Source organism: Budorcas taxicolor, chromosome 3, assembly GCF_023091745.1.
Source record: "Budorcas taxicolor isolate Tak-1 chromosome 3, Takin1.1, whole genome shotgun sequence".
In the NCBI taxonomy this organism is placed as follows: Eukaryota; Metazoa; Chordata; class Mammalia; order Artiodactyla; family Bovidae; genus Budorcas; species Budorcas taxicolor.
This window is the reverse complement of record NC_068912.1, coordinates 26617188-26634664: the sequence shown is the minus strand read 5'-3', so window position 1 is coordinate 26634664 and position 17477 is coordinate 26617188. Positions and strand designations below refer to the sequence as shown.

General features: G+C 42.2%; 1 protein-coding gene across 1 annotated transcript in view; it reads left to right on the top strand.

The window, feature by feature from the left end:
• The first annotated feature begins 547 nt into the window (after positions 1 to 547).
• Positions 548 to 17477, top strand: part of TTF2 (transcription termination factor 2) — a 50894-nt gene continuing 33964 nt past the window's right edge. The window contains exons 1-5 of the mRNA XM_052637537.1: positions 548 to 575; positions 654 to 756; positions 2662 to 2748; positions 14584 to 14650; positions 16464 to 17465. Coding sequence (XP_052493497.1) covers positions 548 to 575; positions 654 to 756; positions 2662 to 2748; positions 14584 to 14650; positions 16464 to 17465 — 1287 coding nt within the window. The remainder of the gene's footprint in view (positions 576 to 653; positions 757 to 2661; positions 2749 to 14583; positions 14651 to 16463; positions 17466 to 17477) is intronic.

The following is a 17477-nucleotide window of genomic DNA, read 5'->3' as shown; positions in this document are numbered from 1 at the left end:
CAGCCCACCAGGCTCCCCCGTCCCTGGGATTCTCCAGGCAAGAACGCTGGAGTGGGTTGCCATTTCCTTCTCCAATGTATGAAAGTGAAAAGTGAAAGTGAAGTCGCTCAGTCGTGTCCAACTCGTAGCGACCCCTTGGACTGCAGCCTACCAGGCTCCTCCGCCCATGGGATTGTCCAGGAAAGAATACTGGAGTGGGTTGCCATTGCCTTTCCCGCCGGAAAGCCCCGCCAGCCTCCAAAACTCACTCCAGCTTCAGCCACGCCCCACCGACCAGCCAAAGACCAGGTTTCCCCCGCCCCATTTTTGATTTCGGCGCGCCGCGAATCTCAGGGCGGCAGTGTTTGGTTGGAGGTGAGCACATTTCCCGTCTGATTGGCTGATAGTAGTCAGGGTGGGTGTGGCTAAAGCCGCGGCGGTGAATTATGGGGGATTAAGAGGGAGGAGGCGGGTGATGATTGGTTTCTGAATGAGGAGGGCGGAGAAAAAGGCGGAAGCAGGCGTTGGGAGAGGCGGTGCCTTCGGAGAAGAGGAAAGCTGGAGCGAGATGGAAGTAGTTAGGTGTCCTGAGCATGGTAGGAGGTCAGGGTCCGAGGGTCCAAGGGGTGTGCCAGCCTAGCGTGGTGTAATCGTTGTCGACCTTCTCTCCTTAGGGACTTTATGTCTTCTGAAGACCGGCGTCCGAGAAGGCCCGAATAAAGGAAAGAGCTTCTACGTGTGCCGGGCGGACACATGCAACTTTGTGCGGGCCACCGAGTAGGTCTCCGAGCTAGGCCCAATTCCCTGGGTTGCGCGTGGCCACTCAGGAGGAGTCGCCGGCTCCCCGCTGCCCGAAAGGACTAGGAGAGATGGGACTCCTGGTCTGCAGAGCCAGGGCCCTTGAAGTAGTTGGTAATCCCCGGCAGGTTAGGGACATGCTCCGCTACTGCTTGCTGTGTGACCCATGGCTGTTTACTTTCCGTCTCTGGGCCGCCAGGGCTCTCATTTATAATCTGGAGGATTGGCTTCATCTGGATCCTTCTGGACCTTTTCAGTTCTGGGTTCACTGGCCTGGCCTTGACAGTCCCTTTTCCTGTTGGGACATTACTCCCATCCCGTTTATAATTGAGAACGTGCAGACATAGCAGAAAATAATTGGCTCCAGCTTTACACTAGTCTTAGGCCGAATTGGTTTCCAAATGTTTAAAACACCCTGGTAGTCAGATTAACGGGACCCTTTAAAAACAGGATTCTCTGCATTTAAGTGGTGAGTTTGATACTCAAAAAAAACAAATTAGGGATTAAAGCTGAAAAGACATAAGTAATCTGATTCAGCACTCTGTGCGTTTTTACAAAATTAAAAGCTGAGACCGAGACATAATAAGCATCGTCTTTGAAGTGAGAAAATACTGTTCTCATAAGTGTTGTTAGTATTTCATAGTACCTGGTGTCCACAGTTTCTATGTGAAATTTTAAACTATCACAGTTATGCATTTTTTCCTGCTTTCTACTGAACTTGGTTTTAGAAAAGGCATTTTCTACATGTGTAAGACACTATGGATATCAATAGAAAAAATTTTTTTTCAACACATATATTAGCTTCTCATGTTTTCCCCGAATGATTTAGATGACTTGTGTTTTTGTTACACTTTGAGACTTAAGTGGAAGATTTTTATCTTTTTTCAGATTTAGAAAATAAATTTTTTAGAGGAAGTATTTTCTTAGCCTTCTAATGAGTTGTTTTTTCATTTGAAAGAAATTACTGGGATCCATTTAAATTAAATACAAAATGATCTTATTTAAATTAGTGTTAAATCTTAAGATAGAAGGGACCAAACAAATTACTCAAGCTATAAACATCATTATGTCAGGGTTTACTGTTTCATTTCTAATATGTATATGGAGCTTCTTAGTTTCAGTACCTAGCTCAAGTTGCATGAGACAGGAAAGCACATTCGGATTTGTAGAAATTAAATATTAATGGAAGCATGAGATTTGGTTTTAAATAAAAAGGAAAATGCCCTTATGTAAAGTACCATTTATAAGAACATATTGCTATACAAACTAGTATAATAGTATTTGACTCAAAGGTGGTTATTTGATAATTTGACCCATTTGGTTATTTGATAATTTGATATGTCTGGAAACCAGATTATAAGCAAAAAGAAGGAAAATGCCACAGGTCATATGAGAGTACTTTAGATTTTTGCTCTCAAATATTATATTCTTTCCTACTAAGAAGTTGGAAGGGAGGAGTTTAACTTAGGCCAATCAAGCATGAAGTGTAATTAGTAGAATGTGTTGCCAGAGTTCTCTTGTTGATAGTGACAGCTAACAGGTTATTAGAGGGAAAAGGATGATAGGAGAACCTGGGAAAAATTCACAGCTTGGAGGAATCACAGTATAGTGGTATGTAGCACAATATCATTTTAAACTTGAGTCCTCAGGAAAAAGATAAGTATGTTTATTGTCATACTTTATTTGGGGGCATGAGAAAAGAAGAAAAGATGGGCCCTTTCCCCAGAGGAATGCACATGGACAAGAAAGTGTGTGGGATTTACAAACCCAGTAGAGATTATACATGGGCCCTTATATTTAAGACACATATTTTAGATTTCATTTTAGGATATTGACTTCTATGCCTTCTAAAACACAAATTTCCTTTTTTTTTTTCCCTTCTAGCATTCCTATTTCTCACTGTTTATTGCATGAGGACTTTGTGGTAGAGCTTCAGGGTCTGTCTCTATCACAGGGCAAGAGAGAATACAGGTAAGTGTCCAAAAGGAACAGCTAAGTGTATTTGTTTTTGTTTTCCTTTGCCTGAAAGGGTTATGGTCAGGTGTTTTCCTAGGATTGACTAGTCTTTAAAAGTCAATAAAAAACAAATGGTGTTTCTATATGTACAGAATATCTTCTGGACTGTCACTTCCTAACTTCTGAGCTACTTGTTGATGTGAGAAGCCTGACCTCTATTCTGGATAAACTGCTTCACCTCCCTCCCTCTCCAGCTTTCAAGTAGCCAATAACATCAGCTCACCTACAGTCATTAATTTGCACTTGCTTGTCAACTTTCTCATTGTGGTAGTAGAACGAAAGTGAAAGTTAGTTGCTCAGTCGTGTCCGACTCTTTGCGACCCCTTGGACTGTAGCCCACCAGGCTCCTCTGTCCATGGGATTCTCCAGGCAAGAATACTGGAGTGGGTTTCCATTCACTTCTCCTGATCTCTAGCTCTCCAGGGGATCTTCCCCACCCAGGGATTGAACCCGGGTCTCTCGCATTCCAGGCAGAATCTTTACTATATGAGCCACGAGGTAATGTATAAAAATGTCTGATGTATGTTAAGCACTCAATAAATGCTAGTTTCCTTTTCTATGGGAACTCAGAAGAAGGGCAGGGAAGTCTACATAGGTGGCAGATGGTATTTGTCATGAGTATTGAAAAGTAAGTAGGAATTCCCTAGGGGCAAAAAGAGGTTGTATATAACAGACCAGTCAGTATCCTGCATTAGTATATGGAGCGTGAAGTAATTGCAAACACTTGGTTCAATGGTTTTTTGTTTGTTGTTCAGTCATTAAGTCATGTCCAACTCTTTTTCGACCCCATGGACTGTTGCCCGCCAGGCTCCTCTGTCCATGGGATTTCCCAGGCAAGAATACTGGAGTGGATCTTCTTGACCCAGGGATCAAACCCATGTCCCTGGCATGGGCAGGCAGATTCTTTACCCCTGAGCCATCAGGGAAACTCTGTTCAGTGGTTGTTTAGCATATATTTAAGTGGAGAATTCAGAAGATAAGACTGGCCAGAAAGGCAGGGGCCATATGTAGTGGTCTTTATATGATATTTGTATGTAATGATCTTTATATGACATTTGTATGTAATGGTCTTTATATGACAGTTAGAAATTTATATATTCTAGATTGATTCCCCCCCACCAAATATAGGCACTCAAGTACCATCTTCACAATTTTATATAACTGAAAACTGCCTATACTGCTATATTTCTTTACTGAGTTATGCATGCAATAAGATGCACGGTTCTTAAGTGTTCAACTAGTTCAGTTTTGTTTATTTTCTGATTGAGTTTTAAGAAAGGTATATACCCGTCCTTAAAATCAAGATCCCAGTCAAAATATAGACTATTTATTTCCATTACCCCATTAAGTTCCATTGGATCCCATCTAGATAATCCCCCCACCTATCATAGCTGATCACTGTTTTGATTCATACTGCATGTATTCTTGGAATCTGGCTTCTTTTATGTAACAGTGTCTATAGAGATTTGTCCATGTAGTTGTATCTGTCAGTAATTCATTCTTTATTATTGTCCAGAATACCATTTTGAATACCATTTATGAAAGCCATTTTGTTTCATGTAGTTTTTTGCTATTTCTGTATATCTTCTTTGATGAAGTATCTGTTTAAAATTTTGCCCATTTTTTTAATTGAAATTTTTGTTGAGATAATTATAGATTCATAGGCAGCTTAAGAAATAGTACAAGGAGATCCTCTGCAGACTTTACCTAATGGTAGGTATACATTTCAGTTCAGTTCAGTCGCTCAGTCGAGTCTGACTCTTTGCGACCCCATGAATCGCAGCACGCCAGGCCTCCCTGTCCATCACCAACTCCCAGAGTTCACTCAGACTCATCCATCGAGTCAGTGATGCCATCCAGCCATCTCATGCTCTGTCGTCCCCTTCTCCTCCTGCCCCCAACCCCTCCCAGCATCAGGGTCTTTTCCAGTGAGTCAACTCTTCGCAGGAGGTGGCCAAAGTACTGGAGTTTCAGCTTCAGCATCATTCCTTGCAAAGAAATCCCAGGGCTGATCTCCTTCAGAATGGACTGGTTGGATCTCCTTGCAGTCCAAGGGACTCTCAAAAGTTTTCTCCAACACCACAGTTCAAAAGCATCAGTTCTTCGGCGCTCATTCAGTTCTGTGCAAGTTTTTCATGTGTGCATGCACGCGTGCTTAGTTGCTCCGTCATCTTTGACACTTTGTGACCTCATGGACTGTAACCTGCCAAGTTCCTCTGTCTGTGGGAGTCTCCAGGAAAGAATACTGGAGTGGGTTGCCATTCCCTTCTCTAGGGATCTTCCCACCCCAGGGACTGAACCTAGATATGCATTGCAGGCAGATTCTTTACCAACTGAGCCGCCTTTTGTGTATTTACCACAACAGTCAAGATATTGGGCAGTTCCTTTACCAGAGGATCCTTCTTGTTGCCCTGTTGTAACTATCCCCACCTTCCTCTTATTTCCCTCTGTACACTCCTGGCAACCATGAACCTGATCTCTAGCTCTAAAATGTTGTCATTTCAAAGTGTTACATACATGGAATCATACAGTGTAACTTTGGGGGATTTTTTTCTGTCTTTAAAATTGTATTATCTCTTGTTATTGAGTTGGAAGGGTTCCTATGTATTCTCCGCACAGGTCCTTTGGCAGATATATATATATATATATATATAGTATATATTTCCTCCCAGTCTGTGGCTTTGGTTTTCTTGACTGTCTTTTGAAGAGTAGAAACTTTTCATTTTATGAAATCCAATCTATCATTTTTTTATGATTTGTGCTGTTTGTCTTCTGTGGGAAATCTTTGCCTAACTCAAGATCATAAAGTTCTTCAGTGGTTTCTTTCAGAAGTTTTATAGTTGTTTTCTTTATTTTTTTATGACTTTTTGGTTTAGTCTACGCCTTTTGTTGTTGTTCAGTTGCTCAGTCTTGTCCAGCTCTGCAAGCCCATGGACTGCTGCACGCCAGGCTTTTCTCTCTTTCACTATCTCTCTGTGCCCTACCTCAGATTAATTTGGCATACCTTATGAAATAGAAGGTCATTTATTTTTTCATGTAGTATCGAATGAATGCCATCCAATTGTTTCAGCACCAGTTTTTGAATGTTTCCCATGGAAACACTTGGCACCTTTGTGAAAAATTGGTTGACCACCATGTGTGGATCTATTTCTGGACTCGCTAATTTCTTCCATTGATCTTTTCGCCTATCCTGACATGATCAGATAAGATCCTGTGAGTCTTCCAACTTTCCTCTTCAAGATTTGCTATTCTTGGTCCTTTACATTTCCATATAAAATGTAGAATCACCTTTTACGGTTTCCTCAGAAAGCTCAGTTGGGATTCTGTTGAATCTGTATAGATCAGTGTAGGGAGAACTGATATTAATCTTGATCTTCCAGTCCATGAGCATGGTATATTTACTTATGATGTTTAAAATTTCTTTTAGCATTGTGGAATAGTTCTGATTATAGACTGCTATATACCCTTTTGATTAAATTTAGTCCTCAGTGTTTATGTTTCTTGACAATCTTATTATGAATGGAATTTTTAAAAAATCATTTATTTACTAATTTTTCACTGTGCTGGGTCTTTGTTGCTTTGCACAGGCTTTCTCTAGTGTGGTGAGTGAGGGCCACTCTTGATTGCAGTGCCAGGCTTCTCATTGCTGCAGCTTCGCTTGTTGCGGAGCACAGGCTCTAGGCTCTCAGGCTTTAGTAGTTGTAGCATGTGGGCTAAGTAGTTGCAGCCTGTGGACTCTAGAGCACCAGCGCAGTAGTTGTGGCTCGCCAGCGTAGTTGCTCCGCACATGTGCGATCTTCCTGGACCAGGGATCCAAGCTGTGTCCCCTGCATTGGCAGGCGGATTCTTATCCACTGCACCACCAGAGAAGTCTTTATAAGTGGAATTTTTAAAAATTTCACTTTTCTGTTGTTTCCTGCTAGTACAGTGGGGCCAGGAAGCCTTTAGTGCCTGAATTTAAAGCAATCTCCTTTACATACTACTGGGGGCCTTGGATCGTACAGAAATACTGTTCTGTGTGGTAGGAAGATGCTGAGGAATTTTTTATTCAATTTGCATCAAAAAAAGAACTATGGAAGTTAGATTAGGAAGTGATGGCAGTGGAGGCAAGGAACCCACTGAACTGTTTGGGGCTATAGAGTGCCTACTACATGGCATGTTCATGACCTCTTCATGGAATCTACTGTGATAGGTTTCAGCATCCCTGTGTTATAGACAGATGAGAAAACATTTAGAGAGGTTAGAAAAGGAATTTGAGGTCCCAGCATTATAATGTGGCTTGGCTTTGATTTGAGCCTTGTTGTTGTTGTTATTTAGGCACTAAGTTGTGTCTGATTGTTTTGTGACCCCATGGAATGTAGCCCACCAGGCTTCCCTGTCTATGGGAATTCCCAGGCAAGAACACTGGAGTGGGTTTCTACTTCCTTCTCCAGGGGACCTTCCCAACCCAGGGATTGAACCTGTGTCTCCTCCATTGGCAGGCAGATTCTGTGCCACTGAGCCACCAGGGAAGCCCCTGGGATTTGAGCCTAGATCTAACCAACTTCAGGCACACCCACTTTCTCTAAGTGAAAGATGACTTTGGACTGAAGCCCTGGCATTAGAGTTGGGTGTGCTTAGACCAGTGGATCAGACAGTAAAGAATCTGCCTGCAGTGCAGGAGACCTGGGTTTGGTCCCTGGATTAGGAAGATCTCCTAGAGAAGAGAATGGCTACCCACTCAAGTATTCTTGCCTGGAGAATTCCATGGACAGAGGAGTCTGGCAGGCTACAGTCCATGGGGTGGAGAAGACTCAGACATGACTCAGGGACTAACATACACACACACACTGGAGGATACTTGCTGAAAGAGAATTGATACAGCATGTTTCCTGGTGGTTAAGCATGTTCTTTCCTCCATGTAATCAGCTGGGAGAGCAGTCATGGTAGCACTGGATTCCCTGGGCTGTGAGGGTCAGTGCAGTCATGCCTGTGATCACTTCGTTTGGTGTTTAGCACATGGTCAGCGCTCAGGAAATGGTTTCCTGGTTGGGTGAGTTTACCATTAAGCAAAACAAGGAAGGAAAGTTAACATCAGTAAAGGATGGCTAACACATACAGCTTTGGACTCAATGTGTCTTGTACACGTGAAGCAGGCTGGAAAAGTGAGTGGGCAGCTCCAAAGAGAGGTCTAGGCTGAGGGTAGAATTTTGAAAACTTGTCTCTATTACTCTTTACACAAGGTAGACGAGGCTGAGGTGCTCATTATTTTAAAAATAGGAAAAGAATTCTTGAATGCATTTCTTTTAGCTCAAGTCTAGAACACTTATTAAGAGGGACTTAGTAGAGCTTTGAAAAGATTGTTTTAGCACAAATAAAATACAGTTCTACAGCACACAACAAATTAACAACAAAGCAAAAAAACAAACAGCAAAAAATCCAACAGGGATACCCTGATAAGTGGTATAGGCTGAAAACGTAAAAAAGAAATAGCTGATGTATCTATGGATGATGACTTCCTTAGTAGACAGTAAAGCATTTAGCCAGAATCCCTGCACTCTGGAGAAAGACGTCAGGTAGCACAAGCTTTTCTTCCCCAGATTTGGGTTTTCTTTTCAAGAACTTAAAGGACTTTATATCCTTGAATTAGTACTGTTATGTTTAATGCTTAACCTAGCTAGGAGACAGTTATAGCAGATTAGTGGAGGGGAGGTGTGAACCAAAGTGACACTAAGGTGCCCATTTTTCTTATGTTGGCATGAAGGTACTTTTTTGTGTAGTTCTGTTACTAAACACCAGATGGTACCACTCACCAGCATTTGACTGGCCCTTCAGCCATGACCCTGTTGTTGGGCATTAAAGAAAACTGTGATTGTTGCTCAGTAAAACCAGAGAGAAGAGCTCCTGCCTTGATAGGAACAGTGTGGCACATGTTGATATAGATGTTGGACATGGTCATCAAGCTCCTGAGTTCTGTTCTCTCCTCTCTTCCCTCTCTCTCTCTGTCTTTTAGCTTTTATTCTCAAGGATCAAAATAGATGGTAATATTCTTCGTCTATAGATTGGTAAAACAGGTTTTAGTTCTTTAAATAACTGGTGGTACTGGGATGTTTAAAATACTTTTATGTTTTTACTTTTTTTGTAAGAGGTTGTTTTTTTTTTTTTTTTTGCGTCACTGGGTCTTCATTGCTGTGCGCAGGCTTTCTCCAGTGTGGAGAGCAGGGCCTATTCTTCGTTGCAGTGTTCAGGCTTCTCACTGCAGTGACTTCTCACGTTGTTGAGCAAAGGCTCTAGGCATGTGGGCTTCAGTATTTGTAGCAAATAGGCTCAGTAGTTGTGGCTCACCTACTTGGTTGCTCCAAGGCATGTGGAATTTTCCCAGACCAGGGATCGAACCCGTGACCCCTGCATTGGTAGGCAGATTCCTATCCACTGTACCACCAGAGAGGTCCCCCAAATGCTTCATTTTTAATAGCATATGAATCTGCGCACATCTAGGACACCCCTTTTATGGTCGGTTGATTACTGGGTAAAATTGGCGTGCAGATTATCTAACCCAATGATGATTAGCTAGGCTGATGACAGAGAGGCACTGACATGAGCCAGACCCATGCAGAAGGACCTCGGGCTCCAGCAGCCCATAAAGAAGCCCACTCAGCAAAGCCAGTGCTGTGACTAGGTGTGTGGAGTATCATGCGCTGTGCTGTACCGCAGGAGTAATCCTTGTATGGGAACATTATTATGTGTGTGTGCTCTCTCACTCAGTTGTGTCTGACTGTTTGCAGCCCCAGGGACTGTAGCTGCCCCCCCACCCACTCTTCTGTCCGTGGGATTTTCCAGGCAAGAATACTGGAGTGGGTTGCTCTTTCCTTCTCTGGGGGATTTTCCTGACCCAGGGACTGAATCAGCATCTCCTGCATATCCTGCCTTGGCAGGCCCACTGGGACACCTGGGAAGCCCATGGAGAGGATATTAGCCTTTTATAATGTGTACAGCAATTCCTTTCCCCAGGTTGTCCTTTGTCTTGTAATTTTGCCTATGGTATTTTTACTATATGGACATTTAATACTTCTATGTAGTCAAATTACTAAATCCTTTATCTCTCAGCTGCAGGATTTTGTCACTCCCTTTTTATGTTAGGATTGCCAAAATATTCATCTCCGTTTTTTTTTCCTAGAACATTTACATTTTTATTCTATTCATTTTTGTTCCATCTTGAATTTTTGTGTAAAAGGTGAGGTAGAAATCCAGCTTTATGTTTTTCCATTGCTGCATGTGGAGAAGGGAGCCCGTATTTCTAAGGGCCCTAAGACACGATTGGGCTAAGAGTTAGACACAGGAAGGTTGGCGAGCGGTCTGATCTGCATGCTCTGCTGCTGCTAAGTCACTTCAGTCGTGTCCAACTCTGTGTGACCCCATAGACGGCAACCCACCAGGCTGCCCCGTCCCTGGGATTCTCCAGGCAAGAACACTGGACTGGGTTGCCATTTCCTTCTCCAATGCAGGAAAGTGAAAAGTGAAAGTGAAGTCGCTCAGTTGTGTCCAACTTTTCAAGACCCCATGGACCGCAGCCTACCAGGCTCCTCTGTCCATGGGATTTTCCAGGCAAGAGTACTGGAGTGGGGTGCCATCGCCTTCTCCGCTGATCTGCATGTTAGAGTGCTAAATTGTATGTGTTCGAATGCCAGATGTTTCTCTGACTGTAAAACCAATGGTAAGAGATTAAGGCTGATGAAGGTTACTGAGAAAGTGGAGGAATTGAGACGTGAACTTGGTCTTGAATGACTCCTAGCTGGTTTCTTCATTTTACTTGTTCATAACCTATGCCTTGGAAAATAATTAACGAATATACTGTAGAAATTACACTCTTTTTCATAGTGGACTCAGTGTTTGCTTTCTCTATGATAATATATTTCCACCGCTTTCTCTATTGATTTACAATTTAATAAACATGACAAACTTTTATCCTAAAAACAGAGAAGCTCTTCTAGATTGCTTTTAATAAAAATGTAAGCAGAAACATTTTTTGCAGTGTGCCTAGCACATAGCTGATGCTCATTGTGTGTTGTTTACTTCCGTCTTTCTCCAAATCTTGCCCTTCTCCTGAAAGTCTATGAAGTTTGGGCTTTAAAATACATGCTGTTTATAAAATATTCTTTCAGTTAAGGTTTCAGGTACTTGATACACTTTCAACAGCAAGAATTTGTTCTTGACTTGTTCTCATAAGTAGTAGTACTCCCTAATAGTAGCCTTTGAGTTTTTTGCAATCAAGGCATTTCAGAAATTTTCAGAACTATATGCTCAGAACTAAATTTTCTTACTGCAATAAGAAAAAATTAAAGAGACCAACACAGGTTTTTTTATTGTGAACTTGAATGAGAAAATTGTGAGTTTGTATGATAGGAGCTGGTCCTTTCTTCTTTTTTATTTTTTAAAAATAGTTTTATTTATTTATTTTTGGTGGCATTGGACCCTTTGTTGTCTGCGTGGGCTTTCTCTAGTTGTGGAGAGTGGGGGCTACTCTCTCGAGGCTGTGTGTGGGCTTCTTTCGTTGTGGAGCACAGACTCTAGGTGCACAGATGGCAGTGGTTGCAGGATGCAGGCTCAGTAGTTGTGGCTTGTGGGCCCTAGAGCATGCAGGCTCAGTGGTTGTGGTGCACGGGCCTAATTGCTCTGTGCCATGTGGAGCCTTCCCAGACCAGGGATCAAACCCAGGTCCCGGCATTGGCAGGTGGATTCTTATCATCTGTGCCACTAGGAAAGTCCGTGTCTTCTTTTTCACTCTTATGGAACACTTGTCCATTTGGAGCTTGTTATCTTTGCTTTTACACCCAAGTGAAGTAATGGCATCGAGGGGTTGTGATCTGCTCAGGATTCATTTTGAGTTAGGACTCAGACTGTTGTGATTTGTGTTCTATTTGTTATTTAGTTGCTAAGTTGTATTTGACTCTGCGACCATGGATTGTAGCGCCCCAGGCTCCTCTGTCCCTGGGCTTTCTCAGGCAAGAATACTGAGATGCCATTTCCTTCTCCAGGGAATCTTCCCAACACAGGGATCGAACCCACGTCTCCTGCATTGGCAGTCGGATTCTTTGCCGCTGAGCCACCAGTGAAGCCCTTGTGTTGTGTATCACAGTACTAATTTAAGAAGCTAGAAAAAGGACAAGAAATTAAACAGAAAACGAAAGCAGGAGTTAATGCAGATAAAATTGAACTTAATGAGGTAGAAAGGAAAAAAAAAGTGAGCTAATAAATAAAATCTAGAAGCTAACTGATGAAGAAAAACAGAGAAGGCTCTAATATACAGCATGAAATATAGAGAGTTGCCCAATGGATATATTAAAACACCTGTTAAATGACATATGCAAAAGGTTATTCATTGTGATATTGCTTTTAATAGTAAAGGATTGGAAATAACCAGAGGGGTCTGGTTAAATAAATAATGGAACATCCTTATAGTGGAAAACTGCTGCTGTGTAAAAAACTGTGCAGTTGTAGAAAATATGTACATATAAGGAAGTCCTTTATGTATATGTTTTTATAGAAAAATCTCCAAGACATGTTGTTAAGTTTTTTTAAAAAAGGCAAGCAATATATTTACCTGGGCTTCCCTGGTAGCTCAACTGGTAAAGAATCCGCCTGCAATGCAGGAGACTCCGGTTTGATTCCTGGGTCTGGAAGATCCCCTGGAGAAGGGATAGGCTACCCACTCAAGTATTCTTGGGCTTCCCTGGTGGCTCAAACAGTAAAGAATCCACCTCAATGAGGGAGACCTGGGTTTGATCCCTGGGTTGGGAAGATCCTCTGGAGGAGGGCATGGCAACCCACTCCAATATTCTTGCCTGGAGAATCCCCATGGACAGAGGAGCCTGGCGGGCTATAGCCCATGGGGTCGCAAAGAGTCGGACACAACTGAGCGACTAAGCACAGCATAGCATACTATGCTACCCACTTGAGTAAACAAGGAAGAAATAAAGAAAATACATTGACCTAAATATTCATTAAAGCTATCTCTGGAAAGGCAAACCAAAAACTAAGAGAAATGGTTACTTGGGAGGGATGTGAACTGAACAGATGGAGAGGAGGTGCTTTTCACTGTCGTTTTATACTTTTTGATTGAGCATTTTACCTATTTAAACAATTAAATGGAATACATATGTCAAAGGCTCTTATTTAACTGATTAAATGTTTTTGAGGAGTTATTTGGGGTAAGGAAGAATTCAGTTGGTTCTGTTAAATTCAACAATACTTAACTATTATGTACAAACAGCGAGGCTTAGGAATAAAGAGAGTTATCGCCTTCTAGTTGCTGGCAGGCAGATATAAGCATAATATAACTATATACAACAAAAATACAGAAGCAGTACAGTGCATGAACAGGGCAGAGAGCATGCAAAGGCGGTATGTCTTGAACTGGGTGTGGAGGGACCTGTAGGATTGACAGCTGGTGATGGGGTAATGGTGGGCAAATAGGGGTAAGGAGGATATTCTTTGGATGGAGAGTGGTACACGTGCAAAGTCCAGTGGGATGGAGAGGGTGTGGCTTAGTTTGAGCTCGGGACAGCACAGCCATTTTTGCATAGCTGGAATATAGGTAGTGTTTGTGTGAGCAGCGACTGCCTTGGCCTGGGATGTAGGCCTGTAGTCAGTCTTTTTTTTTTCTTAATGAAAGATTGGAAACATATACAAAAGTAGACAGGATAGAATTACTGCATGTGAGCTTCAACAGTCACACTCATGGCGAATCTTGTTGCATCTATATCCTTGCACCCTACCCACCAGCTCCTCCATGTTTGGAGACAAATCCCACATAATGTCATTTCTTTTGTAAATATTTCAGTGCATAGCTGTAAAAAAATATGGACTGTTTTTTTTTAACCAATTAGAGTACAGATTTCCAGAAGATTCATAAATACTATAAATAGTTTATTTTTGGTAGTTTTTGCTCGTTTGCTTAAGTCAGGATTTGAATAAGGTCTACAGGTTGCAGGTAATTGATTTTCTCTTTACGTCTCTTAAATAGGTTCCCCCCCCGCCCCCAGTCTTTTTCTTCTCCCTTGTGATTTACTTATTGAAGGAATCAGGTTGTTTGTTTTATAGCACTTCCCACTGTTAAGAGTTTGCAGATTACATCCCCTGGTCTAGTTTTACGTGTTCATCTGTTTGCATTTCCTGTAAATTGTTAATTGGACCCAGGGGTTTGACCAGATTCAGGTTCATTTTTGTCTTAGTTTTCTTGGCCATGCCACTATAAGTTTTGTGGGGTCTTAGTTCCCAGACCAGGGATGGAGCCCAGGCCCCCTGCAGAGGAGGTGCAGTCTTAACCATTGGATAACTGGGGAAATCTTTGATTGGCTTATTTTTTTGGTTTTACTTTATAGGAAGTATTGTGGCTTCTTATTAGGGACACATAATGTCTGGTTATCTCCTTTTTTCTGATTTTAGCAGCCCTTGTGGATCAGTGTTCCCATGTCAGTCATTCTGTAGAGTTAAAAGAATTAATCTATGAATACTCTCTGGTTACTATGACATCTGTACTCTTTCACTTCTCAGGTCTTGTAAATATCCTATGAGGTAAAGAATTTTTATTTTTTTATTTTTTTGTTTTTTTAATTTTAAAATCTTTAATTCTTACATGTGTTCCCAAACATGAACCCCCTTCTAAATGGAGTACATGTTAAGAGTAATTGGTTTCAAGTGACCTTTCAAAGCTGTTATCAAATAAAAGGGTTTCTTGAATTAAAAACAAGTTCATCTTTTATTTTAATGGATTTTCACAAACTCGGTTATTTGTGTTTTATACTTTATCAGGTTGCTCTTCCGATGTGTTAAAAGTAAAGCAGAGGGGAAACAGTGGTGTGGAAATATCCCATGGCAGGTAGGAATTATTCATCTGTTTTCAGATCTGACTGTGTAAAGATGTTTAACCTGTGGGATCATCTGAAAATACCCTAAAGTCCATTATAAACTGATTGGTCTTCATCGAACTTTCTCTGAAAGAGTTCTTTTCTTTCAGCAAGGTAGACCCTGTTGGGACTCTTAATTCAAAGGACTATTTGGATCTTTTTTTTTTTTAAATTTTAATATTATATTGGAGTATGGCCAGTTAACAAACAATGTTGTGATAGTTTCAGGTGAACAGTGAAGGAACTCAGTCATATGTAAATATCTATCCATTCTATAGTTAGTAGTAGTAGTGTTAGTCGCTCAGTTGTGTCCAATTCTTTTTGACCCCATGAACTATATATAGCCTGCCAGGCTCCTCTGTCCATGGAATTTTCCAGGCAAAAATACTGGAGTGGATAGCCATTCTCTTCTCCAGGGAATCTTCCCCACCCAGGAATCGAACCCAGGTCTCCTGCCTTACAGGCAGATTCTTTACCATCTGAACCACCAGGGAAGCCCATTCTATAGTTAGCAGTCTCCTATTTAGGGAAAAAATTTAAATTTGCTTGACTAACCTCAGGAATTTTTTTTTAAATATTTATTTATTTGGCTACTCTTATTTTATCTGTAGCATGCAGGATCTTTAGTTGTGACATGTGGGATCTAGTTCGCTGACCAGGGATCAAACCCAGACCCCCTGCATTGGGAGCATGAAGTCTTAGCCACCGGACTGCCAGGGAAGTCCCAGCGTGTTTTTATAGACTGTTATCTACTTGATGTTTGCATAAACTGGGTGTAATTCGTAAGCCTCTGGAATGTGAGAACTAGGAGAGACCCTGTAGATGCCTACCACATGAGGAACTAGACTGAGGGAGGTCTTGAGACTTGCAGAGGGATAGCTTGGACTTAAGGGTCTAGATTTGAAACCGTCCTAAAGCCAAAATCAGAGCTGTTTAGGTTTGGGGAAAAGTTCATCTTGAGAGAGTCGTTTTCATGAAAAATACACATTGTGGCTATTGCTATTATTAAAACAGTTTGACCTGGACACTGCTTTTCCTTGGGACCTGTAAAAGCAGTGATCACGGACAGAGAAGGAACGAAGCATTGAAAGTACTGTTAAGAAACGAATACTGTTTAGTTCTTTGGCCCATTTTTTGATTGGGTCGTTTATTTTTCTGGAATTGAGTTGCAGAAGTTGCTTGTATATTTTTGAGATTAGTTGTTTGTCAGTTGTTTCATTTGCTATTATTTTCTCCCATTCTGAAGGCTGTCTTTTCACCTTGCTTATGACCCTGTATGCAAGACAGCAAAAAAGACACAGATGTGTATAGTGGACTTTTGGACTCAGAGGGAGAGGGAGAGGGTGGGATGATTTGGGAGAATGGCATTGAAACATGTACATTATCATGTAAGAATCGAATCACCAGTCTATGTCCGATGCAGGATACAGCATGCTTGGGGCTGGTGCAGGGGATGACACAGAGGGATGTTGTGGGGAGGGAGGTGGGAGGGGGGTTCATGTGTGGGATCGCATGTACACCCGTGGTGGATTCATGTCAATGTATGGCAGAACCAATACAGTATTGTAAAGTAAAATAAAGTAAAAATTAAAAAAAGAAAGAAATGCATACTGTGTGAGTTTGGCAGTCCTTTCTGGAGCAGGAAGTGATCCCAGGGACGTTTAGAAAACCTGGACTGCTTTTGCTGCTCTTACTTTTCCCATTTCCTCTGAAGAAAGGCCTTCTAGGTGTGAAGGTTGCATTCATATTTTATATTAAGATTAGAGTATTTCCTTTGTCTTTTAGGATCCTAATTCTAAAGAACATTCTGGAACCAGTAAGTCTCAGCTTGCCTCTGAGCCATCTCATTACCCTTCCAGCCAGCAGAGAAATCCGTTCAAGGTACTTGATAAGAATCAAGAACCATCCGTCTGGAAACAGTTCATCAAAGGTGAAGATGAGGAAAAGACAGCTGATAAGAAGCAAAGAGAAAAGGGAGATCCACGCCTGGGTCAAAAGAAGGAACAGAAGCCGGAATCTAAGTGCTGGGCGGAGAAAGAGCTCTCATCTGGCCTGGGAGCAAAGAAAAAACAGCCTGCAGTTCAAGACAGACAGCAAGGGGAGGAGACAGCGTTTCAGTGCGAAGCAAAGGAGATAGAAGGGATGCACAAAAGAAACCTTTTAGAGATGAAAGCCAAACAGGTCTGTGGAAATGGGCTTAGAGAACCATCTGCATTTCAGGTGAAGTCAGATAGTGAGAGTCATTGTGTCCAAAAAGAATCAGAACCTCCGACAGAAAAGGAAGCTAAGCCTTTGCCTCGAATTGTTCACAGTCAGCACTCAATAAGCCAGCCCCTGAAAGGGGAGCACCTCACCAAGGAGCACCCTAAGAGCTGGGAGGCTAGAGAAACAAAGACAGGGAATGACCCAAGCACACAGACCCTCCAAAAGAGTCTGCTCCAGGGCCATTTTCAGGCTCAGTCGGGGACCCGGGACACGCCTGCTCCAAAGGAACCAGCTGCTCAGCCTGCGCCACTGGCCACAGGGCGCCCCGTAGGAGAGAGGCGAGAGGCTGACACAGGCAGTGGTGGCAGTGAGGACGATGACGTTGTTTTTGTTTCGTCTAAGCCGGGGAGCCCCTTACTCTTTGACTTGCCTCCAGACACACAGGAGAAGAAGGACCTTAAGCTCCCTGGTCAGAGCATGCAAAGAAAAGTTTCTTCTGCCTCGAGTGTTTCCAAGAAGGGAGAACCTTCAGACCCGACAGCCCAACGTTTGTTCCTCACAACACAACTGAGACAAAAGAAGGTAACTGCCACC